Here is a 26,062-nt window from a genome sequence, read left to right as displayed (position 1 = left end):
TGAGAAACATCATCGATCTGCTGCCTCCTGCATGCCCCCTATTGGAGATTGAGCCTGAAACTTGGGCATGCGCCCTGACTGGAAATGGAACCAGTAATCTCTTGGTTCCTGGGTTGACACTCAACTGCTGAACTACACTGGCTGGGCCTGAAAGAGACTTTTATTTTAGGGTTCGGTTTCTTGTTTTGTTATTATTATAGGGAGGGGTGTATTTCCCCCCCCCCCCCACTACATTGCCTAGTATTTAACAAATATTCCGCTTATACTAAAAGATGGAGAACTTGCTGATGAATGGGTAGAGGACTAAAAGATATAAAATGATTCAGGACCCTGAATATGATTAATCTAGAAATCCACAAAGCTAAAATACATGAAAAAAGGTGAACTAAGAAAGAAGAGAGATTAAGGAGGGTAGTCGATGGAGAAGACAAATATGTAGAGGAGGAAAGATGAGCTGAGCCTGAACAGCCCATATAAGTGATGTCCTGTTAATTTCTAAAGCAATATCCTGTTTTTGCTTTTTGTTTTTTTACCACATCAAAACAACACCAAAACTACATTTGGTTCCATGGAAAGCGAAAAGAGGTTAGTACTATGCATCTTTTATCTATTTTGAGATGAAATGTATTTTTCAAGAAATACTTAAAATTTTATTTATTAACTATCCACTGAAAGAATTTTAAAGTAGGCATACAAGGTTACACTTTCTGAAGATGCTGAAGAAATCAATTAGGATGAGAAATGATTTGGCTAACCACCACGGAGGACAAGAGAAACAAAGGGCCGCAGGTTGCGGTTCCTGGTTTAGAAACAAGTTCCCACTGAAAGAAAGAGGTACTAGTATCACAAAGGTCAAGGAATAAAGAGAATTCAAAAATATCTATAAAAGCACAGAAGGAGGAAGAGACTCATTTCCATGGACTTTTCTCCAAAAGACTGCAATTTCCTTGCAGTCCATTTTCTGCAAAAAAAAAAAAATTAAAGCTGAAATTTCCTTTCTGAGAATGCCCAGATAAATAATACCTGTAACTGACTCACTACTGGATTTAAAAAAATATATTACTAGCAGGGATCTCACTTTATTTTATTTATTTATTTATCTATTTATCTATCTATCTATCTAGAGAGAGAGAGAGAGAGAGAGAGAGAGAGAGAGAGAGAGAGAGAAAAAAGAGAGAGAAACATTGATCAGTTGCCTCCTGTACGCACCCTGACCAGGAATGGAACCAGTAACCCGGGTATGTGCCCTGATTGGGAATCAAACCCGCCACCATTTTGGTGCATAGGACAATTCTTCAACTGAGTCAAACCATTCAGGGCACTACTGGGTTTTTTAAAGCCAAAAATGTAGTTATAATTGTCCCAAAATATCTCTTCTTTAAAAAAATGACTGACATTTTCCTATATGCTTCATAGTCAAAAGTTATTTCATTAAACAATCCTATATAATAAAAGGCTAATATGCAAATTGACTGAACTGTGGAACGACTGGTCGCTATGATGTGCACTGACCACCAGGGGGCAGACACTCAATGCAGGAGCTGCCCCCTGGTGGTCAGTGCGCTCCCACAGGAGGAGCACCCCTCAGCCAGAAGCCTGAGCTGGGCTCATGGCTGGCGAGCGCAGTGGTGGTGGCGGGAGCCTCTCCCACCTCAGCAGCAGCACTAAGAATGTCCGACTGCCATCAGTTGGATATCCCCCGAGGGCTCCCGGATTGCGAGAGGGTGCAGGCCAGGCTGAGGGACCTCCCAAGTACAAGAATTTCATGCACTGGGCCTCTAGTAATAATAATAAAATTAAAACATCTAGGAGCTATTTGAAAACAATAAAGCATATATTTTAGAAGCATCAACTAATTTGATACACTTATTTATATTTATTTAAGAAGTATGTTCAGAGAATTATGCAATTTAAAAGCATATATAAGTGCAAGTAATTTTACTCCAAAATGCAGGGATTGGCAAAAGTAGGTTTATAGCTATAAGTACGTGAAACAGATTTTATTTTTGTATTATTATTTATTAATTATTATATTTCCCATACAAACAACTGTAAACCTACTTTTGCCCACACCAATATATGCATTCTGTGGTATTAAAGTCTTCCTTTTAGATATTTGTCCTACTATCCGTCTCTATTTCATAATATCCTACTTCTCTCCATTAAGATGTTTTGATGTGACCAAATTATGAAATGTGGCATTATGGACAACCCAGTCACTTGGTGTGGATTGATGCTACCAAGGCAGGGTTTGAACAAAATGAGTTGTTATCCTGGCATATTGTCTCACATAAGGCATTAGAGTACGTTTGTTAAGTGAAGGAACTAAGGAGGGAGCAAGAGCGTGAGGGAAAAAGGACGGAAGAAAATGTTTCCGCCAGAACCATTCTGCCATCACTGACATGAGACCCGTGCAAATGCATCTCAATCTTGTTCAAAGATACCTTACGTGACCTTTGAGGTGGGAAACAGATAGATACACAATCCATCCTGCCTCACTTACTGTTTCTGAAGAAAGCCTGTGTCTGGACTAAGATGGATCTGTGTTTGCGTCCCAGCTCAAACCCAGACATTTTCATTTTGGAGAACAAAATGTATCTGTCATCCATTTTGCTCATCTGTAAAATGGGGATAATGGTACCTACTTTAGAGTCGAAGCTCAAAGGAGACAATGTTTCCCCAGGAACAGTGCAGAGTAAGTAAGCACTTAGTGAACAATAGCTGATTTGCTGTTATAATGATGATTTAAATAACAAAAAAAATCACTTTGCCTTTTCCCCTTCCTTATTAAAATGTGTGTGTGTGTGTGTGTGTGTGTGTGTGTGTGTGTGTGTGTTTACATGAACTGACAAATGGGAGAAGTGTTTGAAGACAAAAGGACCCTTTCCTGAATTAACTGTCCACTGTCTAAGGGGCAAGTGTAAAAGCAAAGGAGCAATGATGGTTTCTTTCCCTTCTGAGCCCTTTCGGAGCTCTTCGTCTTCTTTGAAGAATTCTGCTTGTCTTGCATAGACTATGAAAATATGAACATTATGGATATAGGGAAAACAGTGATAATTATATAAGTCATATACATAATTATTCTGTATCCTGAAGTTGCATATAATAATGGCTTACCAAATAAATTATAAAATACCTTTCATTATAAATTTAGTTTCTGAAAGCAAAATAGCTTCTAAGAATATACATTAAGATTTATTCATGAAATCTCTTTTCCTTTAAGTGAGTGAATAATTAATTCAGTAAATATTTTGATGCAATGTGTTGTTGTTTTTATGAAAGTACAAACCTGCGTTTATTGTTAAACAGACTAATTGAGAAATGGGAAGTACTTGAAGGGTTTCAAAGGGTTTCAAAATTCTCTTCCTTCTGTTTCTAAACGAAATACTCAAGAGGCTGTGTAAGATCCCTGCCCTGCCCCTGGGATTCCAGTTGGCTAACAAGGAGAAATAAATTCCAGCATGCTTTAAATAGACCAGGGTTGCTAACAAAAAAGAGTTGAAAAATGTAGGTTAACTTCAGCCTTCAAGTTCATGATTTATACAGTGGCAACTTCTCAAAACCAATACTAGAAACTTACAGTCTAAAACTTATATATCTCTTAGCAAGTTCCTAGGTGTGGAAAGGAGAGAAGAATCCACTAGCAGAGAAAATGAAAAGATTTTTAAAAAAGCAGACACATAATGCAATGCCTTCCCCCCCTCATTATCTTAGTGTTATGCCTTTAACATTTTATTCATTACTTATTAAAGATTGTCCTTTTAGAAATAGGTATTGGAGCCACTTTGGTGGGTATAAGAGGGAAAGGGAAATAACACTTGCAGCTGATTGTGGTGACTGAATATTTACAAGATTAGATACAGAAAGTGACTCACCCTGAGGTTGTGGTATTTATTTTCATTTTTATATGAACCTCTGGCTCTGAGTCATTTTTAACTGATAATTCCAGAATCAAGATAGGTTCATACTTCTAAATTTGAAATTCACCTACAGATCTTAGGTTTTATTTTGCATGTACATAAACTTTCCCCCACTTGGGTAAAGTAATAAAATGTGATATTTGTGGGAACTTAGGGAACAGGAGTCAGGACAGAACTCAGAAAGAGATGGAGAACACCCAGAGAAGGAGGCCGGAGAGTGGTGAGAGTGGTGCTTTCGGGTGACGCATATTTCAGTCTTAGAGTTTCTGCTTGAGAGTATCATTCCTAAACACCTTGTAAGTAAATATTCGTTCATTGATTAATATTGCAGATAAGAACAAGTATTCTGCAGGAAAAAATGCTCCTCTCTTTTTTCTGTTGAAGTCATTCTTTTTATAGGTCCATTAAAAATAAATTTTTGTCCTTCTAATCTCATACTCACGAATTCCTTCAGAATTAATCCCATGAATAAAGACTGAAGTTGGGTGGAAATGGAACAAAACTCAAAAATCTCAGCTTTTATACCAACCTGTACACTAACACCATTGGATTGAATTCGATTGAAATAAAATCCTGAGTGGAGTGGAATGTCATATAGGTGCAGACCTTGCATCTTCGGACCTAAGAGAAGAAGAGGGAAATGGGTGCATGTCAAAGTGGCTGCAATACAGGAATATGCTGGCATCTTTGTGCCAGTGCCAGGTGGTTTGCTGCTTGCTTCAGATACGGCTGTATTACCACCTGGGGGCACCATCATGCCCACCCTCTGTCAGGGCAACCTTGGCAGCGTGGCAGGTGCCCTAGCGAGGCTGCGGTAGAGGCAGAGCCGCACTGGCATATTCCACGACGCCGTCCTACCGCTCCTGTTGCTACTGCTCACAAATGGACATTCTAGGAGGCTTCTGGACACAGACAGACACCCTTTACTGTATGATTGACAATGACTCGGATGCTAATAAAAGTGGAGATGGGGAAGGCAGGCAAGTCAGCAGCACCTAGAACTGGTAACATGTCCCTTGAGTGTCCCACTCGTCCCATAACTGCCATGATCACAGGCTGCTTCCGAAAGAGAGACGTCTTGAACGATTCCCCTCGTACCCGCTTACCTGTGGGGATACGTCCAAGACCCCCAGTGGATGCCTGAAACCATAAATAGTACAGAACCATATATAAACTATGTGTTTTTCCCATCAATACATACCTATGATAAAATTTAATTTACAAATTAGACACAATAACAGATAACAATAATTAATAATACAATAGAACAATTATGGTAATTGGATAAGACTTATGTAAATGTGTTATAAGACTTATGTAAATGTGGTCTCTCAAAATAGGCTATTGTACTGTACTCACCCTTTTGCTCCTTGTGATGATGGGAGATGATACAGTGCCCACGTGATGAGATGCAGAGGTGAATGAGGTAGCCCTGTGACTCAGGCATGCGCCGCTTAACCAGTGCAGTCTCTCTCTCTCTCTGTAGACTGGCAGGGGGTTCTTTTTCCTTCTTCACAGTTTCAAGGGTAGGAGATTCCTTCTTACCTTAGAGCTCAGCAACCTCAGCAGGCAACTCTTTCCTTACTAAATGGAGAACTTTCACCTGAAGGAAGCCCCTTTCGACTTCTCTGTGGCCTCTCTGAACCGCCAGCATCACTCCTCTTGTGCTTTGGCGTCAGTGCGAAGTAAAATAAAGGTGACTTGAGCACTAGCACCACAATACTGTGACAGCAGATCTGGTAACCAAGACGGCTACCAGGAAAGGAACAGGCCAGAGGTCTACAGCATGGAGACGCTGGGCAAATGGGTGAGTCCCGTGCTGGGCCAGATGGGGCTCCATGAGCGGGATGGGGCTGGGCAGAGCGGGACTCGCGAGATTTCATCACTGCTCAGGACAGTGTGCAATTTAACACTTATGAATTGCTTATTTCTGGAATTTTCCATTTAATATTTTCAGACTGAGTTTCTTAAGCAGAAAAGACAAATGCTTCCCCCCCCCCTTTGTATAGACAAAATGTAGCACATACTGTTCTGACCTTTGATTTTCTTTCTTCACACAATAAGACTAAAATTTGCACTGAAATAGATTTGAAAGTGATTGTTATAAATTGTTACCATTATTGGGAACTGATTGACAGGAGGCCATGCAGCATTTGCCTTAGGGGTGGTAATCTCTTTTAGTGAAGACATTTTGGGGGTCCCCCCAAATTACATTGTTTAATATTACAACAGACACGATAACACTCCCTTAACTGTAACATATAATCTTCATAATGTCATATTCATTAGAAAGGAATTAATGGCACTTTTTGATGTTAAAAAACTTGACAGGTTCAATAATTCAGAATTGACCTCTGCTCTGGTCTTCACAAACCCTTCCTTTAATAGCTTATTTTTTTTACATAGCGTGACTTAGCTCTGTTGCAGGTTTTATTTTGCTGAACAGTATATATGTTAACATGCAGTAAAGATAGTTATTTGGGAAGAACTATTACAAAATAGCAATTATTAGTGATTTTATTAATGAAGAAAATAAATCAGGGTCTGCTCTTTTCTTTAACTTAGACAACTGAAATAACAGAGTTCTACAGAGGATTAAATATAAAGGCCTCCCTTAAAACACCCCAAGTCTTAGTCATGAGGCAGCTGCCCCGGGATGACATGGCATCCTCCTGTTATACTGGTGAAATTATCCTGATGAAACAGGGAATTCAGCGATCTCCTTTGAACATACACACTGTACTGAAGTTAATACAGGTGTATTTGAATTCTAGTTTATAATTTTGCACTATGATTCCCTGTGACTTTTCAAGCACTTGCACTGCAATATTTCCTGACTGAAATTTTATTAGAATTATACTGGTAAAATTAAGAGTATTTTAAAAAATCTGTTTAGTATCTATTGCTCAAAATTCCTCTAAGGTTGAAAAGCAGCATAATGTGAATGCAACCTGAAGCACAACATATGTACGTTATTGACATTACCTTATTTAGTCAGCTATGGAAATTCTGTTTAAATGTTCCCCAATAACAATTTCATCAACCTTCAACATCATCTTTATTGATCACCTGCTGCCCACTCAACACCACACTATCCATTTTACTTGCATTGTCCTTTTAAATTTATCCTTACGACAGATATCAGAATATTGATATTATTTTCTGGACCTCAGTCAGCAGGTAAAAAAAAAAAAAAAAGTGCTCAGAATTCCTGATGCCAATAGCAGCCCTTCTACATGGTCTCAGCCAGCCGACAGCACAAGCTGTCCACAATGAACATCACCACGCAACTGCTTGACTATTTATGTCACTTCACCCATACAGACTTGGCTAAAGCAACTTTGTCTGAGCCGAGATAGTTCAAATCTAAAAGTGGAGACCATTTTGCCTAGTTAATAGATGGGGAGCTACAGAAATGAAATACCCACATGTGGACTGGCAGTCCAACCAAGAGAACAAATGTTCACTGGAAAGGTAAATTGCAAAGTTCCTCTGTTTTTCACATAAGAAAGCTGGAGCCCATCTCTGGTCAGCAGCCACACAGTTGCATTTTCAGATTGGCCCTGGGCAGTTCCTTCTTCCAGGAGGAAGCCAGAAGATGAAGCATTTTCTAACTGCTGGGATTGCCTGGGTGAGAGGCTCTGGTGCCGCCAGCCCCAGGGAGCCCTCGCCTAGGACTGCCTTGTCCTGGAAGAAATAGCCCAGGCTAGACTTGGACCTAGAAAAACTTTGTGTCTCTCCTCTTTACCTCTCCCCACCCAAGAGAAGATCTGTTTAAGCAGGGAAAATATATCAATATGAGTCTCAACCAGGAGGATATCTGTAGCCCTATCTTGGCCACGGTGATGAGCTTTACATGGGAGAATGAAGGCATCAGTACACCTTACATTACGGAGCCAGGCTACCTTTCTTTCCCTACCACCTGCTGCTTTCTGAGCCACTGCTTCTTTGTCCTCCAAGTTATAGGAACCCAGTGTGCCTTACCCTAGGGCAGTTTGCCGCTCTGTTGACTAATGAGTTTGCCGACCACTGCCTTAGGGAAAAACACTTAAAAAACATTTTAATAATGTACTAATGTCTTTAACCTGAAGTCAAAACTTCTGGGTAAGGGAATGCCTCTAAAAGGGGGCTGCTCTTACAATAGGCACCCCTTTATTTGCAGCTTTGCTTTCTGTGGTTTCAGGTTGATTACAAAGCTGAAGAGGTTGGGGAAGGAATGCTTCTCCCGGACTGAAAATTATTGAACAAAGAAGCCGCTCATTTTGATCACTTATGATGGCCAGATTTAAAGCGTAATCATACAAATAGCATGCCCATAATTTCTTATTAACTTTTCCAGACTGTGTAGCAAGCACATCTTGGTGACTATAACCACTATAAGAAATACACTGACTATGACTGAAAGAAAACAACACAACTTTTTCAGTGTTTTTGAAAAAGAATACTGTTATACCTGTGTTTTATTATAAATAACCAGGTTCTGTCATTTTTATCTTCTTGCCAGCAAATGAAAGACATTGTTTCATAAAGCTTCTAAAATGTACATGAATATTTAATTAAATCATATTTCCTTGAGAAAATAAAGTTCATTCGCATTTATAGCAGACGGTTGTGAGGAGTATATAATTTTCTTAAGACCAGGGTAGCCAGTACCGGTTGCTTGTGGAACAAAACTCCTCAATTTTTAAAACTTCTTTTTAAAAAATAAACATACAATCATAAGTGTTCATTTACTTTAAAAATTCTAAAGATGAAGAAAATTATTGTATATATATTTAAGTCCTTGTATAAATTACAAAACTCAAGTTTATGTTACAGAGTCCCTTCCCCATAGGAAGCATAAAGCACTTTTGTGGTACCTTTCACCAGTAAATATTTGTATCACATTGAATTTGACAAACAAAATAAAAGTTGATATTGCATCTGTAAGCCCCAGGTGAACATTCTTCTAAGCTGTCTCTCATGATGAATGAACTTCAAAAGTCATTTGATTGCCACAATTTAACTCAGTCTCAGATAAAGATATATAAAAGTAATACATATATATTGACTTCAGTAGAAATCTGAAAAATCAGTGAATTGCAGACTCTTCTTGCTTGAGGTCAACAAACACCCTTTGGAAGACAACCAAGAGTTGTTTAAGACCAGGACGACAAAATAAAATTATGACAATAATAATTATAATAATAAAAATAACAATAATAAAAATAAAAATAACACCACCAACAATGAGGTAAACTCCCCTTTAAAAAGGCAACATGTGTTGCCTGGACTGTCAGGAGAGAGTTCGATTGTACCTGACACCCAAATGTTTTTCCAACCAGAGTTCAGCCAGTTGCATGGTTGAGGCAAAAGTGCTTGCCTTGGATCCTAAGCACATCTTATACTGCTTCGGGTCCAAGTTAGGGTCACAATGAACTGGGTGGAAAATATGTACCACTCCTACTTCTTGACTTCTGAAGGGCCTTAAGCCAGATAGAATAACTTTATTGTAGAGATCTACATCTTCCAGTCCCCAGCCCTGTATTGAGGTATCAAATCCACCTGCACCCAGAAGATCGCTTTTATAAATACAGGTAATTCCATATCCATAGTCTCTCCAAAACCCAGTCTTCTTTGAGAAGACAAAGTCATCATCACTGGGAGGCTGTCCCCCATTGGTTACCTTTGGGTCATACTGGCTAAAGATGATGGGGTAGTACACCTGGTGTCCCTGAATTGTATTGTCTCTACATCGTTGGAGGAAGTCTCCTCTGAAGATCAAGTCAACATCACAAAATAGCAGCAAAGTATCATTGTCAAACTGGGAAGAAGCCATTTCAAGACCAAGACCTCTGGAAAACTCTCCCTTCATGGGGATCAGGGTCATTTCTGCTTTAGGATACTTGTTCTGGTAGTCTTTTATCAGCTCAATATGCTTGCTGGAATCTTGGCCAGAATCCCCACTGAAAAGGATGATGACCAGTTTTACGTTCTGCTTTGGGATAAGACAAGTATTTTCAAAGCTCTCCATGAACCTCAAGAAAATGTCGTACCTTCCAATGAGAGGAACAAGAATGTGTATCTTCTTTTCACTGTGCCCTCCCATTTCTTTGCCTCCTTGAAAAGAGGATAATATCTTTAAAGAGTTAGATATAAAGGAAAATGACTGAGTGTCACTGTTAATACTCTCCACGAGACTGTTGACATCCAGCTCTTCAGTTTCTCTGAAGAAAGGCTTGCTGAACAGCTGCTGAAGATAGGCATGCCGTCTCACTGGCACGGTCAGTTTTCTCCCCTTGTGCCTTTTGTATAAGAGGAGCAAATCCAAAATGTACTCCACGCCATGCATAGGATCAACCCTTCGGTAGCCATACTGGATTTCCTTGAAGTCAATGACCCGACCCCTACTCTTGGCATTCTCATTGATCATCTCCATCACCTGAAGGACGGTGTCATCCAGTGCTGTTCTGAGGATGCTGCTGATGCTCTGTCGAGGAGGCTGGTTCTCAGATGCTGAGTAAAGGAGCTTTCCTGTCAGGAATTCCCATTCTATCACTTCATCCCTCTCCCGAGGCTGGAAGTGGTTGAAAGAAGGCATCACTCCCAGCTGCTGATCCTCTTTGCTCACTTCACTGTCGCTGAGCTTGCTCATTAGCGCCCTCTCGCGGTGGAGCTGGATGGTGCGGTAGCGAAGTTCAGAAATTTTGCGGCTCAGCATGTAATTATGAAGCCTGTATTGGTAGGCAGGCCTTTTGTTGGGATGAAGTGTTATGGCTGCGTGGATTTTGCTATTGTGAAGGTCTTGAATATAACCCTTTCGATTGTGTTCATAATTTTCATGGAACAGTTGCTGCATCTGAAAAGCAAAAGGAAATCAGTACGTTAAATTTTAAAAGAAATAAAGCAATAAACTAAAACGTCAATTAAAATATTTAATAAAATTAGTTATATGGTATTTTGGAACAAAATGGCTTGTCAAATTTATATATAAAAGAAATGAAAGTAGCTTTTAATGTCAAATTCATATGCTCAAATACTGCAAACTAACCTTTCAATTCATATGCATACTTCCAACTAACCTCCAGCTATATATTTTGAAGTAAAGAATCTTTGTCCCTCTACCCATTCTGAAATCACCTTAAAGTATCAAATAAAACAAGAATTGAATATATCCATAACCCTATAATGGATCACTCTGAGGGAGAGGCACAGTGGTAGAGAATGGATTTTCCAAAATATGGTGGTGGTGGTGGGGGGGGGGGGTGGGTTTTCAACTGAAGTGTGAACCCAGTGTCCTGTTGCTTGGAATGACAATATCACCCTGCCAAAGCAGAAGTAAATTTTTATTTAGTATCCTGATATACCATTTTTATAAAATCAGTTCTTGGTAAAGTAAGGTGGGACAGAAACTACATCGATCTATGCTACTGATTTAAAGGATCATATCCAAAATTAGACATGCTTGACATCATTATGTACCAGAAAGTCTCTCTGTTAGTCTAGAACAAACTCACTACTTCAGGTAGAAACAAAAATGAGGGAAAGGTAGAATTACGAGATCACACTTCAAACTGCCAGCTACTTAGTCCTCCTATACCAATCAGTAAAGAGTTCTCTATCACACCCAATTAAGATAAGTACTAAAGAAGGAGGTGAAGGAAGAGAAGGAGGAATCTGTGACTTCATTCATGAATAAGGAGAAAAGAAATACTGCAAACTTAAGAATACATATCCAAAGCAAGAAAAGTTATCAATCAATCAAAGAGACCAGTGGTGGGCAAACTCATTAGTCAACAGAGCAGCAAACCACAGCTCACGAGCCGCATGTGGCTCGGGAGCCGCGATTTGCCGACCACTGAAATAGACAATTTAATTTCCATAAAAAAGAACTCAAGGAATGGAGAAATGAGCTTAAAGAAGATAATAAAACCACTGATAGTTACATTACAAGAAGCATAGAAAGAGATTTATGGCAAACACAGGAAGAAGAGACTTGAGAAAATTATCAAAATAACAGAAATATAAAAGAGAGGTTAAAAGTTTGGAAATATATATCTCTGTGTATATACATACACATCATATACATATACATATATATACACAACATATATCTCCATATATACATATATTTAATATAGATTTAAAAGTGTGGATACCTACTTAATAGTATTAAATATATGCTAAAGGAGATAAAAATATGTATGTAAAATATGTCTGAGGGACATACTATCCTTAAAATAAAAGCAGATATATGTGTACAATTAGGCCAAGAGAAAAACAAAATAAACAAATAGAACCCACTTTGGCTCTAAGTAGTAAAATAATGAATCTTGTCACAGCATTCTCCACAACAACATTCAATGTTGAAAAACAGTAGACCCCAACGAAGCAAATTAATGACTCATAATTTTATATTCAATCAAACTGGAGCTCAAATTATCCCAACCAAGTGAGAGTTCAAATTTTATTGCAAAAGTAAATAGTTCCTGACATGTAAGAACTTGTGCCAGATTGGTGGTGGTAAATTCTTTGACATTCCTCCCATAGAAAGGTGGGGTCTGTGTCCCCTTCTCTTAAATCTGGGTGACTCTGTGACTACTTTAACTAGCAGACTACAGTAGAAGAGACACCGTGCCAGTTTCCAGATTAGCGACTTCTGTCTTTTGGCACTGTCACTCTGCAGGAGCCAGCTGCTAAGTAAAAAGTCTGAGTTAGTTTCCTTGTTGCTGGCGAGGTCCTTCAGTAAAATGTGCTATAGCAGAATCCTTGTTCCAATCAGAGAAGAAGTATCTCTTTTTAACACATTAAAGTTCCTTTCCAGTTCTAGTTTGCATAGAGTTTTTATCATGAATGAATTTTAATGTTGAGCAAATGTTTTTTTCTCTACCCATTAAGAAGATTTTGGGATTTTTCTTTTTTCTGTTATGGTGATTTGCATTGGTTGATTTTTTTATTCCTTGACTAAACTCATCATGATCCCAATATATTATCATGTTTACATATGGCTGGAATATATTTACCAATGTTTGTTTAGTATATACTGTGAGATATCAACTCTCCCTAATTGGTATAGAGATTCAGTGTAGTTCTGGTATAAATCTCATCATAAAAAGTTGATGTTAATATTAACAAGTTGATTCTGAAATTTATATAGAAATGAAAAGTCAAGGATACTCAGAACAATCTTAAAAAAGATATACTACAAATAAAAAGTTATTTAGACAGTATGATATTGGTATAAGGATAAATAGAACAAAGGACCAAAATAATCCATAAACAAATGTACACATGACGTAGGACTTATCATTTGACTTATAACAAATATGACACTGAAGAATGAAGGGTGGTCTTTTCAGTAAACAGTATAAGGTCACTTTTCAGTAAACAGTACATATTCATATAGAAGCTGATAAAAACTGAGCCCCTACATTCCACAATTTTATATTTTAAAGGCAAAAAAATTCAATTTCTAAAAGTTAACATGAGAAAATATCTGTATGACTTTTGGTTAGGTGAAGATTCCTTATATATGACACAAGGTGCTAATCATAAAAATAGATTGATAAATTAGGCTTAGGCTGCATTAAAATTAAAAACTCTGTTCCTCAAAAACAACATTAAGAGATCATAAAAGGAGCCCAACTGGCATGGCTCAGTGGTAGAGCATCGACCTATGAACCTGGAGGTCACGGTCCCAGGTGAGGGTACATTCCAGGTGAGGGTACATGCCCAGGTTGCGGGCTCATTTGCCATTGAGGGGTGTGCAGGAGGAAGCCAATTGATGATTCACTCTCATCATTGATGTCTCTCTCTCTCTCTCCCCTTCTTCTCTGAAAAAAATAAAAATATTTTTTAAAAAAGAGAGATCATAAAAGGAAAACTAGACAGTGGCAAAAACATTTTTAATAGATCTTACCAAAAAGGACTAAAACCCAGAATATGTAAAGAACCCATACAAATTAGTAAGAAAGGACAAACCCAATTAAAAATGAGAAAAAAATCTGAATGAGCATTTCACAAAAGATAATATACAAATATCCAATAAACATACAAATACATTCTCTAGTTCATTCATCATTAGAGTAATGCTATTTAAAGTCACAATGAGATAACATTATGGACTTAAAAGAATGCCTAAAACTGAACATACTGATAATGCACTATCAAGATTTGGAACTTTCAAATGTGGTTGGTGAGAATGGAACTTGGTTCAACCACTATGGAAAACTGTATCAACTAAAATGACCATATACATTCCTGAAACTCAGTTATTCTACTCTAGATATATGTCTGATAAAAATGCATACATTCATACACCTAAACATATATAAGAATTTTCATAGCAGCATTATTCAAAATACCCTCAAACGGAAAGTAACCCAAATGTACATCAAAAGTAGACTAGATAAATAAATATAATATATTCATTTAATAGAAAACAATACATAAATTAAAAAAATGAAACGCTATGATTCACAACAATGTGGGCAGATCTCACAAACAAGTGAAAGAAGCCATATACAAAGAAATACATTTGCTTGATTCTATTTATAGGACAGTCAGAAACAGGTAAAGCTAACCTATGCAGTTAGCTATCAGAATAGTGATCAAAGATCAAGAGAGGGAGCGGGGAGCTATAGAGTACTGTTAATGCTGATCTAGGTCATTGTCACAGGCATGCATTCAATTTGTGAACATTCATTGAACTGTTACTTAAGATGTTTGTTGGTTATACGCCACTTAATAAAATACTTTATTTTAAAAGTATACATATACGTGAGTGTAGAATTAGGTAGATGTTCCGATATGTAGGTACATAAATGTGTGTGTGAATATGTGGGTGGAGGGAGAGAACAACAAAAAAAAAATGTTTTCCTAAAAAAGGCGACCTAAAAGGAATAAGGCCGAGACCACAGCAGGTTCTTTATCATCAGTGTTTCATCTGGTTGCTTTTCCATACTCAGATTTTCCAAATCAACATCCTTTGGCTTGAAGACGAGAACTGTAGATATTTTGAGAAGGATTTGGGGTTTGATTCAAGACTTTGATTTGATTCAGTTTCATCCAATTTTTTTTTTTCTGAAAACACATGCCAATTGCTATTTGAAACTATGAACTAGGTTAAATCAAATTAAATCTATAACTTGCAGTGGGCTGTTATATCTCCATTTTTGTAGTATTATTATTTTTACCTGCATTTTAAAACATTTTACTTTATGTAATTTTCCGTATACATTTTTTTTCTTTCTATGCAAAAAGGTTAAAAGAAAAAACCCTTCTGATCACATATAGTCTACTATTTATACCACCTCTAAAAAGTATTGACTATCTGAAACTATGCTTTCTTAAGGCATGCTTTATATTACTAAGAAAAAGGAAACATTGCTCAGAGATAAACTGTTAAACTGCAGACTTATCCGGCTCTTTTTAGTGATACTGACATGATTAATGCTGGACAATTTGATAAAGATGACATTTTGTAATAGAACAAATAATGTCTTAGTACTGAAATGTTTAACTAACTTGCATCACTCATCATTTATAACCCAAGCTGTCTCTATAGTGCTTATCTTTCTAATGTATTCCTTTGCAGAAATACTGCAAACAGACCAAGACAGGGATGGGGGCAATCCTTAAAAATAATACATTACAGCCCTAGCCAGTTTGGCTCAGTGGATAGAGTGTCAGCCTGCGGACTGAAGGGTCCTGGGTTTGATTCCGGTCAAGGGCACATGCCCAGGTTGTGGGCTCCATCCCCCAATAGTGGGCGTGCAGGAGGCAACTGACCAATGATTCTCTCTCATCATTGATGTTTCTCTCTCTCCCTCTCCCTTCCTCTCTGAAATCAATAAAAATGTATATTAAAAAAATAGCACATTACTACATACTTCAGGTAGTACAGTAATAATGAGAACATCTTGAATTTATGTTACATTTTCCATTGGGAAGCATACAGCATACACAAATCTTCTACTTTTATAGTACATATGGGGCTCCAAGCTATCCATGATAGATATGAAGATGTTACAGATGAGAATGTTTAAGGGTCTGGCTATAAAGTTAGCCAGATTTGGATTTGAGCACTGGCTCCACAGCTTCTAACCCACTTCTTAGCCAGTCGGTCTAAATCTCAGTCTCCTGATTTACAAAAGGGAAAATGCCAACTACTCCAATGTATATTAAAATGTTTCTCAAAAAGAAAACAATATATACAATGCTTAGCATTGTGTGTGGTTCATAGAAAACACTTCATAAGTGATAGCTGTATGAACAATAAATCGTTCAGGGATGTGCCAACCTGCTCCTGAGATTGCTCTTTTTAGCTGGGAGTGTTCAGAGAATGCGAGTGGCACCCTTTGATTGGCTCGCTTCATCGTTGTTCACTTCTAGAAATGTCTGGGAAGTGATCATTTGAGCGCACACACTCAGTGATTCAGTGTATCTAACTTGCCATCAAGGCACCTTCTGCTAACAAAAGTCCCCAACATTTTGCTAAAAGAAAGGTAACTTAATGTAGAGATTTCAGAAAACCGAGGCTCAAGAGGGCTCAGTGATTTAACCAAAGGTCTAATGAGAAGAATGACATTATGACTAAAGCTAGAATAAGCAGCCAGTTTTGCTGCTAAATTTTGCATGCAGCATATTGTTTTAAAGTGTAAAATTTACTTTTAAAAGTATATTACTTATGTGAAATAATTCAGGACCGCTAATTTAACTTGGCTTCCTCTCCTTTACAGAATTTTCAAGTGATGTCATGGTGCCTCCAGAGCCTTAGCCTGAAAGGGGAAATCATGTCACAGTAACAAAATCACAGCAGCAATTAACATCAATGTGTCCGGACTGACCCCAGAGCTGTAAGTGCGTCCATCACTCAAAATCTCACCCTCTGGGAAGGAAATTATCTGAGAAGCTATAAACAACTTATTAGAAAAATCCAGAGTGGAAGAATAAATGCCAAAATATAGTTGTATGTTATTAATCTTCTACTAGATTAAACTTCCATTTCCCGCTTACATTTATTACTAATGAAAACATAGCAGAGGTAATTTCTGGAATGATCACAGCCATGCAAATTAAGGACCTTGAACTTCAGCAATTAAAATCTTAAAAGAAACAGTAAGGGGGGTTGACTGTTACGAGGCATAAGGCAACTTTTGGAGCAATGCAAAGTTCAAAAAACTAGACTGTGGTAATGGTTGCACACTGTATAATTTTACTTAGTATTATTAAACTGGGGAGAATTTGCAGAATGTAAATTATACCTCAAAAAAGGCTAGTTTTAAAAAGACATAGGAAATGTTAAAAATAAAATACAGCAACCTCCAGCTTTAAAATGGAAGAGAATGGAACAATACGTAGTCACTAAAATATGTGTAGAATTTCCAGAAGTCGATGAGATTGAGCAGGATCATCTGGAAGCAAGTGGAGACAAAAGGCCAAGCGGAGCAATGTCAGTGGCAAAAGGGTTCAAGAACAGCAGATCTCAAAGTAACCGGGAAAAATACACTGCCTGGCAATGGCTCTATGTATGTAACTGTGGGAGCAGGAACTAAGCTGACCAGGGCTGGTGTATAAGCCCCTGGTGGAAATGTTTTGCTTCAGAGAAGTAGAAGGGAAGTAGAAGTGACAGAGCCACCGAAAGCAAAGAACTAAACAGCTAAGCCATGTTTTCATGAGGCAGGTTTAATCGGAGACAGCAGAGAGGACCAATGCCTTTTCGTTGTGCAGATTAGCAAGCCCAGAACTGTAACATCTCTGCCCAAATAAATCCCTGGTGATAGAAAGAGATGTGACTTTGGGTGGTGGGCACACAATGCAATGTACAGGTAATGTATCACAGAAATGTATACTTGAACCCTACATAATCTTATTAACCAATGTCACCCCAATAGATGTAATTAAAAAACAAACCTATGGTGAAGGGCTCTCTTTCCAGGGGAAAGTAATGTTTCCAGAGATAAGTATGTTTCCTAAGAAGAGGGAAAGAGTATAGCACTAACACACAATTTCTATTTAAAAAAACAAAAACGAGATGAAAAACTAGCCTTCACCCCGCGCCCCCCCCACCCCCCCCCCCACACACACAAAAACCTGTAGCTGTGGAACTGAGGAAAACATTAAGCAACTGTTTTATAATACACTAGAGGCTCGGTGCACGAATTAGTGCATGGGTGGGGTCCCTCAGCCTGGCCAGCAATTGGGGCCAATGGGGGGAGGGACAGCCAGCTGTGGGGAGGGGCTGAGGGAGGTTGACTGACTAGCCACCTCCCCCCCCATCGGGGCCCATCGAGGGGGCTGGCTGGGGTAGGGACTGTGGGCAGTTGGCTGGTGCGGGGGGAGGGACTGTAGGAGGTTGGCTGTGGGAGCGCACTGACCACCAGGGGGCATCTCCTGCATTGAATATCTTCCCCCTGGTGGTCAGTGCGTGTCATAGCAACTGGTCGACCGGTCGTTTGGTCGCTTAGACTTTTATATATATAGATAAGAAGCATTTTCCTCTACCTTTGAAAACAACAGAAAAGAAATGTAAGACCTCAAGGATGTGATGGTAAGATGTAATGCTAACTCACAGAACTAAGAAGTAAAGAAAGAATAAAAAATAAATTACCACAGATATGAAAAAAAAAAAAACAGAAGAAAAAAATAGACACTGTGGAAAGCTCAGATAGAAAAAAAAAAATGAAAATTAGGAAAACTAAAAAATGTAATAGAAATAAAGAGTATAGGATGAAAGTAATCCTTAAATATGGACTATAGAGCTTCATGCACGCAACATAGATAACTTTGGGAAACACTACATGGTATACTGAAACAAACATATTTTAAAGGAAAAACATGCAAAGTGTAGATTTAAAGAAAATAGTACAATGGATTAGAGAAACAATTCAGGACTTTGAGGAGCATTTGGTATGTAGTAACTGCTATTTGAGTTGTAAGAGTTGGCTATTATTATTGTAGTTGTTATTTGTTTTTACTATTATTATTAGTGTAGGTATTGACTGAATGTGTAAATAAAAATGATCGTGATTAAGTTTTCCTCAGAAAATAATTGGAATATACTCAGGATAGCCATCTTTTGACGTCAGATCATCAATTAAAGACTAAAACACTGAATTGACATTATTGAGATCTCTGCTCAAATGAAGAGAAAATAAGAGGCCAAGCCATGATTGGAAAGCTGTTTGAAAACATCTTTCATAATTGCATTATTATTTTTTTCTATTAAGTAGAATATTTTCTTCATTTAATTGTGTAAAGGAGCTTTTTCAATTTAGTGCAAGTTATTTTGTTCCCATTATGCCACTCATTTTTCCTCAAAAGAAAGAACCCCCCTAACTTAAAAAATTCTCTTTGAATCTCTTCCTGTGTATGAGATTCAAAGAAAAGGAAGGATTCTTGTTCTAGGAAGTACAGACTGTAAATGTGAATAATTAATGAAGTTAAATAAGGAAGTAAATCATTAGAGAGGTATAAAATATAATGGTGCATTTGTACCTCAGGGTTAGTTAATTTGCCTTACAAATATTTAATCTAATTTTATTCTCTATGATTTAGTTATGCATTATTACATAACCACATGAAGAGTTTTATTGCCCTTAATGCAAATGCCTAATGATCTTTTTTCTTTAAAATCAGTATTTATAGAATGGTTCTAAGCAAAATAGTGAATTTTAAAATTAAAACTATTAGTCTTCCTCAATTCTTGTCTTCAAATATTAATAGTAAAGTTCTTACGGTGTGTCTGGTGATAATGACACAATTAAAACAGTACCTAATTTAAATATTAAAGGGAAATACACTTATATCATTCCACAATTATAGAGAGAATAAAAATGTCAAAGGGTATAGCTTAGATAATTTGTCACATAAAATTAAAAGCATTATTTTGCTACTGAGATTTATAAGTATAATAGCACCCTGGAAATAGCCAGATCTAATACAGAAACTGTACTTTAAAAATTTACTGTACAGCATGTAATAAAATTATATGGAGCTAAATACATGTATGTGTGCATATAGGCACATATACGTACAAGTAAAACTGGGGAAATCTGAATGAGACCAGGTGAATATATCAGTGTCAATATCCTGACTGTGATATTTAAGTACTGTTTTGCAAGATTTTGCCATTGGGGGAAACTAGCTAAGGCGTACATGGAATTTTTTTGCATTACTTTTTTACAACTTCATGTGGATTAATAATTATCTAAAAATAAAGGTTGAATTAAAACTATATGCAGAAAATTTAAAAATAAAGTACTTCGTCTTTTTTTTTTTTTTAAAGAAATCACCCCAAAGTATACTTAAAAGCATCAGGTATTGAAAACTTGTAGTCCAAAGACTGTAGGTGTGATTTTAATTTTTTTTTTTTTGTAACCACAGGGATTTGAATTAATTTGAGTTTGAAAAATGAAAAGTGAGGAGTGTATTGTCCAGTTAGTTTCAGTCCCATAAACTTCATGTTTGTTTTATGAATTTTAGTTGCGTGGGGACATTTATGTTCTTGGATATCTCTTTAAAGTAAATAAAAAATCTTTTTAAATGTCTTCCTTTTGAAATCCTGCCATGTGCTACAACAGAGATGAACCCTGAAGACATTATACTAAGTGAAATAAGCCTGTCACAAAAAGACAGCTACTGTATGATTCCACTTCTCTGAAGTAGGGAAACTCAGCCCGGCTGGCATGGCTCAGAGGTTGAGAGTCAAACTATGAACCAGGAGGTCATGGTTTGATTCCTGGTCAGGGCACATGCCCGGGTTGTGAGCTTGATCCCCAGTGGGGGGCATGCAGGAGGCCGCTGATCAATGATACTCTCTCATCATTGATGTTTTTAAGTCTCTCTTCCTTCCTCTCGGAAATAAATAAAACATTTTAAAAATATGTAAATAAACAAAGTATGGAAACTCATATAAACAGAAAGCAGAATGGTAGTTTCCAAGGGCTGGGGGATAGGGGAATGGAGACTTGTTTAATGGGCGTAGACTTTAGTTTTGCAAGATGAAGAAAAAGTTCTAGAGATCTGTTGCACAACATTGTGAATATAGTTGACAATACTGAACTGTATACTTAAAAATTATTAAGATGGTGAAAAAAATCACTTTCTTTTTATTTCACATGATCCTCACCTAAACAGGAATACAAATCACAGTCTGGCCAATTAATATACTTGGTTATAAAGTTTAATCCAGGTTAGCTTTATTCATGGGCAAGATCTCTCTCATGGTAGCAATAAAGGGTTCCCTTTGCTGGTTCACATGTTGCACACTGTGAGCCCACAGACAGAAAAGCAAACCCTGCCACCCAAACCAGGCAGAGGAGTGACACGAGAAAGACAGTGCTGTGGAGAGCGCTGAGCTCGGACTTTCTGGTGTCCTAGGAAAGGAGGTCCTCTTCTGTTCCAGGTAGATTAGTTGTGGCTCTGTCACGTGAGACCAAAAGAATCCTGTTGAAAACGAGCTGATAAACGGATATGCTTTAATTTCAGTTGTCCATTAATGATCTTTATGATTCATTAGTGCCGCTGTTTGAGTAGCTAGTTCAGTCTTGGTTGGAATCCAGTTTCACATAGGCACTCTGTACCATTAAAACTGGTACTTTTCTTCCTACTACATTGCATTTTGATAGTTATTTTAGTTAAGAAAAAAAAAATCTGTCAGACAACACAGAAAATAGCTCCCAGATTTTATAGTATATGATCAAGTGTTCTCAACAGTATACTCTCTACAGTTTAAAAATACTTTCAGGTAACATAAAATAATCATGTGACACAGGTTTCCCAGCAGGTATGTTTTGGACATATGCTATCTAGAGCAAATATCAAAGAGATTTAAAGTCAGGAAGAAATTACTAAGCTTATCAGATTTCAGTTTATAATGCTATATAGCACATAGTACATAATCACTTTTAGTTAAATAAACCCATATACCTTAATTTAAATTATCCTGTGAGAATTTTTTAAAAAACAAAACCCTTATAAAAAACTCCTAATGATAATTGAACGTGACTGCTCATCAATTTGCCTGATATAAGGACATTCAGGCAATGGTCACATAGATGCATCCTGATCTATAGTTAGGATAATAGTGGATGATTGTCAAAACCTACTCAATTCACATCCCTTGTAGATATTTAAAAATTTTTGGTAAACTTCAGTAAATTTTTGCATTCACTGTTTCCTTCAACTTTTTTTCTACTCATAATTTATTGCAGGGAAGAGGTAAAGAAGAATTTAAAGAGCTTGTCAAGGTGCCACTTTGCAAGCAGCACACATCTTTTTTTCATGTAATACTGATACACACTGAGTGGCCAGATTATTATGATCTCTGAACGCATAATAATCTGGCCACTCAGTGTGTGTATGTGTGTGTGTGTGTGTGTGTGTGTATGTATATATGTGTATATATATATCTATATATATATACACACACATATATATGTGTGTGTGTGTATATATATGTGTGTGTGTGTGTGTGTATATATATATATATATATATATATATATATATATATATATATTGGAGGCCCGGTGCATGAATTTGTGCATGGGTGGGGTCTGGCCAGGGGGAGGGGACATGGGCGGTTGGCTGGCCTGCCTGCTGGTCGAACTCCTGGTCGAGGGAACAATTTTCATATTAGCCTTTTATTATATAGGATATACACTGAGTGGCCAGATTATTATGCGTTCAGAGATCATAATAATCTGGCCACTCAGTGTAATTGACCCCTCACTGGTGGTTTGATTTATCACACCATAACTAATAACAAACAATGGGAGGGAGAGAGGTATCACTTCCAAACTAGGCTTTCGAGATGTTTGCAAAACAAAATGTAAAGGTTGCCATACAAGTTGGTAAGACTTAATGAACACGTTGTATCAATTGGAGGGAATGTATGGGCTGTATGATGGCACTGATCATGCATAAAATTACACCTCACTTTCCAAATGAAGAAAGGAGAAAACAATTTGTTTTTTAATTCAAGGGTTTTATTCCAGTTATGAAACATTTCAAATCCCAAGTGGATTCCTATGTAACTAAAGGTGCTAAAGCTAAAGTGAAAGATTTTCTTGGTTGTTGTTGCAGCTGATTATTTATTTCTATTCTCCCACAATTCCAGCAACCAGCCATTTTACCTCATGAAAACTTACAAGCTTATCTAATTCTGCATAAACATCATGTCATTCACTAGCAGGTCTAAGAATGGCGCAGATAAGGACGAGGAAAAACATGATATTTTCTACAAAGAATGACAGATACTTCTGTGATTATGGACTTTGACTACATCACAGTTTTTAGTGATCCTCATGAATGTTTCTATAGTAACCTTCAGGGCAATTTGGAATGCTGTGTGTAAGAAGCTAATGTTTGATGACCTTCCAACAAAAAGAAGAAGGGCCATGGCATAGTATTCAATGTTAACTGGCTTATGTTCAGTTTCTTATGTCAGTAGGTCTATGTTCAAATATATTCTGACCAAACCATCACTGCTCTAATCCTCCCAAACATTTGGGCTACCTGATTCACTCATTTAAAAATATACATTGAGTTTCTAAAATGTGTCAGTTGCTAGAGATAGAGCAATTTTTAAAAGAAACACAGTCCCTGCCCTCCTGGAGCTAACTGGCTGGATGGGGGAGACAAGCACTAATTACACAAACTCATAAACAGCTGTGTAACTTGGACAAATGCTCATTGCACTAATTGTACCATATTGTACTTGCTGCTTTATTTGACTACATGCCTTTCTAGATGGCCTGATTCCAGAGGGTAGCCTGGGCCTGATACCTAATAAAATATTTATGCTTAATTTTTAATGAATACATGCCCCCCAAAACTAGTTGTTAATCAAAAAGTGGTCCAGCCTGACTGGTTTGGCTCAGTGGATAGAGCGTCGGCCTGCAGACTGAGGGGTCCCAGGTTCGATTCCGGTCAAGGGCATGTACCTTGGTTGCGGGCACATCCCCAGCAGGGGGATGTGCAGGAGGCAGCTAATCGATGTTTCCCTCTCATTGATGTTTCAAACTCTCTATCCTTCTCCCTCCCTCTCTGTAAAAAAATCAATAAAATGTATATATTTTTAAAAAGAGGTCCAAACATGTACTGAAAGAATTTTAATTCTCCCATGAAAAATTCTCAGCATTCCACATTATTTCCCAGGTTTCTAAATGCTTCTTTAGATCAAAAAGTAAAATGTAATCAAGGACTTCATACATCTGCATTACACACGAATTGGCACAGATCTTGAAGCTTGTACACCTTCCTGAAGCAGAGCCTGTAGCGCCTCACAGTCCAGTACTGTTGTGCCGTGAGTGAAGGTTGCCGGACATCTCTTTAGCAGGGAGACAGGAATGTGAAATGACTGTAGGAGTCTAAAAGGGTTCTCTAGCCTTATGGCTAGACTGTGTCACCTTAATAATATTTCTGCACAAATAAACAAAGTGTTGCTGAGAGGTCACAGTAAATAAGAATGATAGAAGGCCTTTGCCACCTGCTTCTCCCATTCAAGGAACAGGACATAATGAAGGCTTATGTAGGAATTGTTAAAGTGGTGTGGAGGTAGGCCTGGCTTCTGGGGACATTTCAATTACTTAAGGAAACAGAGAGAAATGAACCTCTCCTGCATGAGCCTCTGTCATTCTTCCAGCTTGTGCTCATGCATGTCTATTTTGGGTCAAATCTTGGCTCTGGAGTTACAGGCTTGGTTTGGGGATCTGTTCTTCCATTCCCGGTCTGACCTCGGGCAAGTTATGACTTCTGGGAAAAGAACTCATGGACTGCCCTCTGCACTCTATGAAACATGCTTAAAACAATGCCTGGCATAGATTAAGCACTCAATAGGTATCTCTATTATTATTTAGTAAGCTTTAGATGGTGAAATTTCTTGCAGAGACATCCCTGTTATATGCTAATATCTAATATAGAAGGCTACTAGTAAGTAACCTTTAAAGTTTAAAGATTTTAAGATTATAAATCATTTGCCCATGAGGAAGAACTTGTATTTTTAGATCACACCAGGTAAAATCTAGTGATCTACCAATTGGTGGCCAAGATGTCCTTAATATTGCCTTCAACTTGACTAAACTTCAGACAGAATTCTTCCTGACTATAGGCCCTGACCTCCCTTTTTAAATAGCATTTACTTTAGAAAGCTTGTAATTGTAAATTCACCCTCTGCCTCTTTGAGATATAAATCTTCTTCCAGCCTCTTTTCAGCATTACAACATAGGAATGTCTTTCTCAAAGACCCTGGGGCCATCTCCTTCAAATGTAATCCTCAAGATAGAGGCCTTGTCTCCCAGTCTCTCTGAGAGGGTAGGAGTCTAACTTCCACAGACAGAGATTAGCAAACACAGAGGGTCTAATCACATTGACTAAAGTTCCTGCAGAAGTCCTCAAGTCCTTTTTTACTAGCTCACCCCTAAGAGTACTTAAAAGCACTCTGCCTTTTGTTTCAGCAGTAGTGGAGCAGTAGTGGAGTTCAATCTCTCTCCCCTATCGCAATAGTCTTGAATAAAATCTTCCTTCCCTGTTTCACTCTGTCCTGTGTCATTTTTCTTTCACGTGCGTCACATGAGTCAATCCACTCTTTGCTCTCATTATCTTAATAAAGAAAAGAAGAGAAAAGGAAAGAGAAAAGAAAAGAAAAGGAAATGAAGGCCCAAATTAAGATCCTACCCCTTACGGTGTAATCAAGGAAATAAGTAGTGCTTCCTTCCAGCTGATTTTATTAACATTAAAGTTTTATGATAAATTATGAAGGTCCCTAGAGCTAAACACCCAATTAAAATAACATAAGCATGGCAAGATGTCTATTATAATGTTTTTCTTGGAAGAAAAATCCTAATTATAGTGCTGTAGACTTCTGCATGGCACAGCACTGCCGTGGGGATGGATGGGAATCACAGCTCTAATTAAGAGGTAGGTGTTTCCAAGATGGTGCTAAACTAAAAATACGTGAAGCCCACTCTTTAAAAGTCAAGTGTTCTGGGAATGCAAACACAATTACTTAAGTCATTTTAACTTTATAATTATACTTAGATTTCCGTACTGGAGACTTTGTTTCTCACATATAAATTTGCACAACAGAAAAAGATAATTTATATAGCAGTGGGCAAAAGTAGGCTTACAGTTGTGAGTACATAAAACAGTTAATAAAGCT

The 26,062-nt window shown here is 37.6% G+C and overlaps 1 protein-coding gene across 1 annotated transcript in view; it reads right to left on the bottom strand.

The window, feature by feature from the left end:
• Positions 1–8,379: 8,379 nt before the first annotated feature.
• Positions 8,380–26,062, bottom strand: part of CHSY3 (chondroitin sulfate synthase 3) — a 242,801-nt gene continuing 225,118 nt past the window's right edge. Inside the window, exon 3 of the mRNA XM_008146092.3 lies at positions 8,380–10,758. Coding sequence (XP_008144314.3) covers positions 9,196–10,758 — 1,563 coding nt within the window. The 3' untranslated portion in view covers positions 8,380–9,195. The remainder of the gene's footprint in view (positions 10,759–26,062) is intronic.

This window comes from Eptesicus fuscus, chromosome 6 (genome assembly GCF_027574615.1).
Source record: "Eptesicus fuscus isolate TK198812 chromosome 6, DD_ASM_mEF_20220401, whole genome shotgun sequence".
NCBI lineage: Eukaryota > Metazoa > Chordata > Mammalia > Chiroptera > Vespertilionidae > Eptesicus > Eptesicus fuscus.
This window is presented reverse-complemented; position numbering and strand designations above follow the sequence as displayed.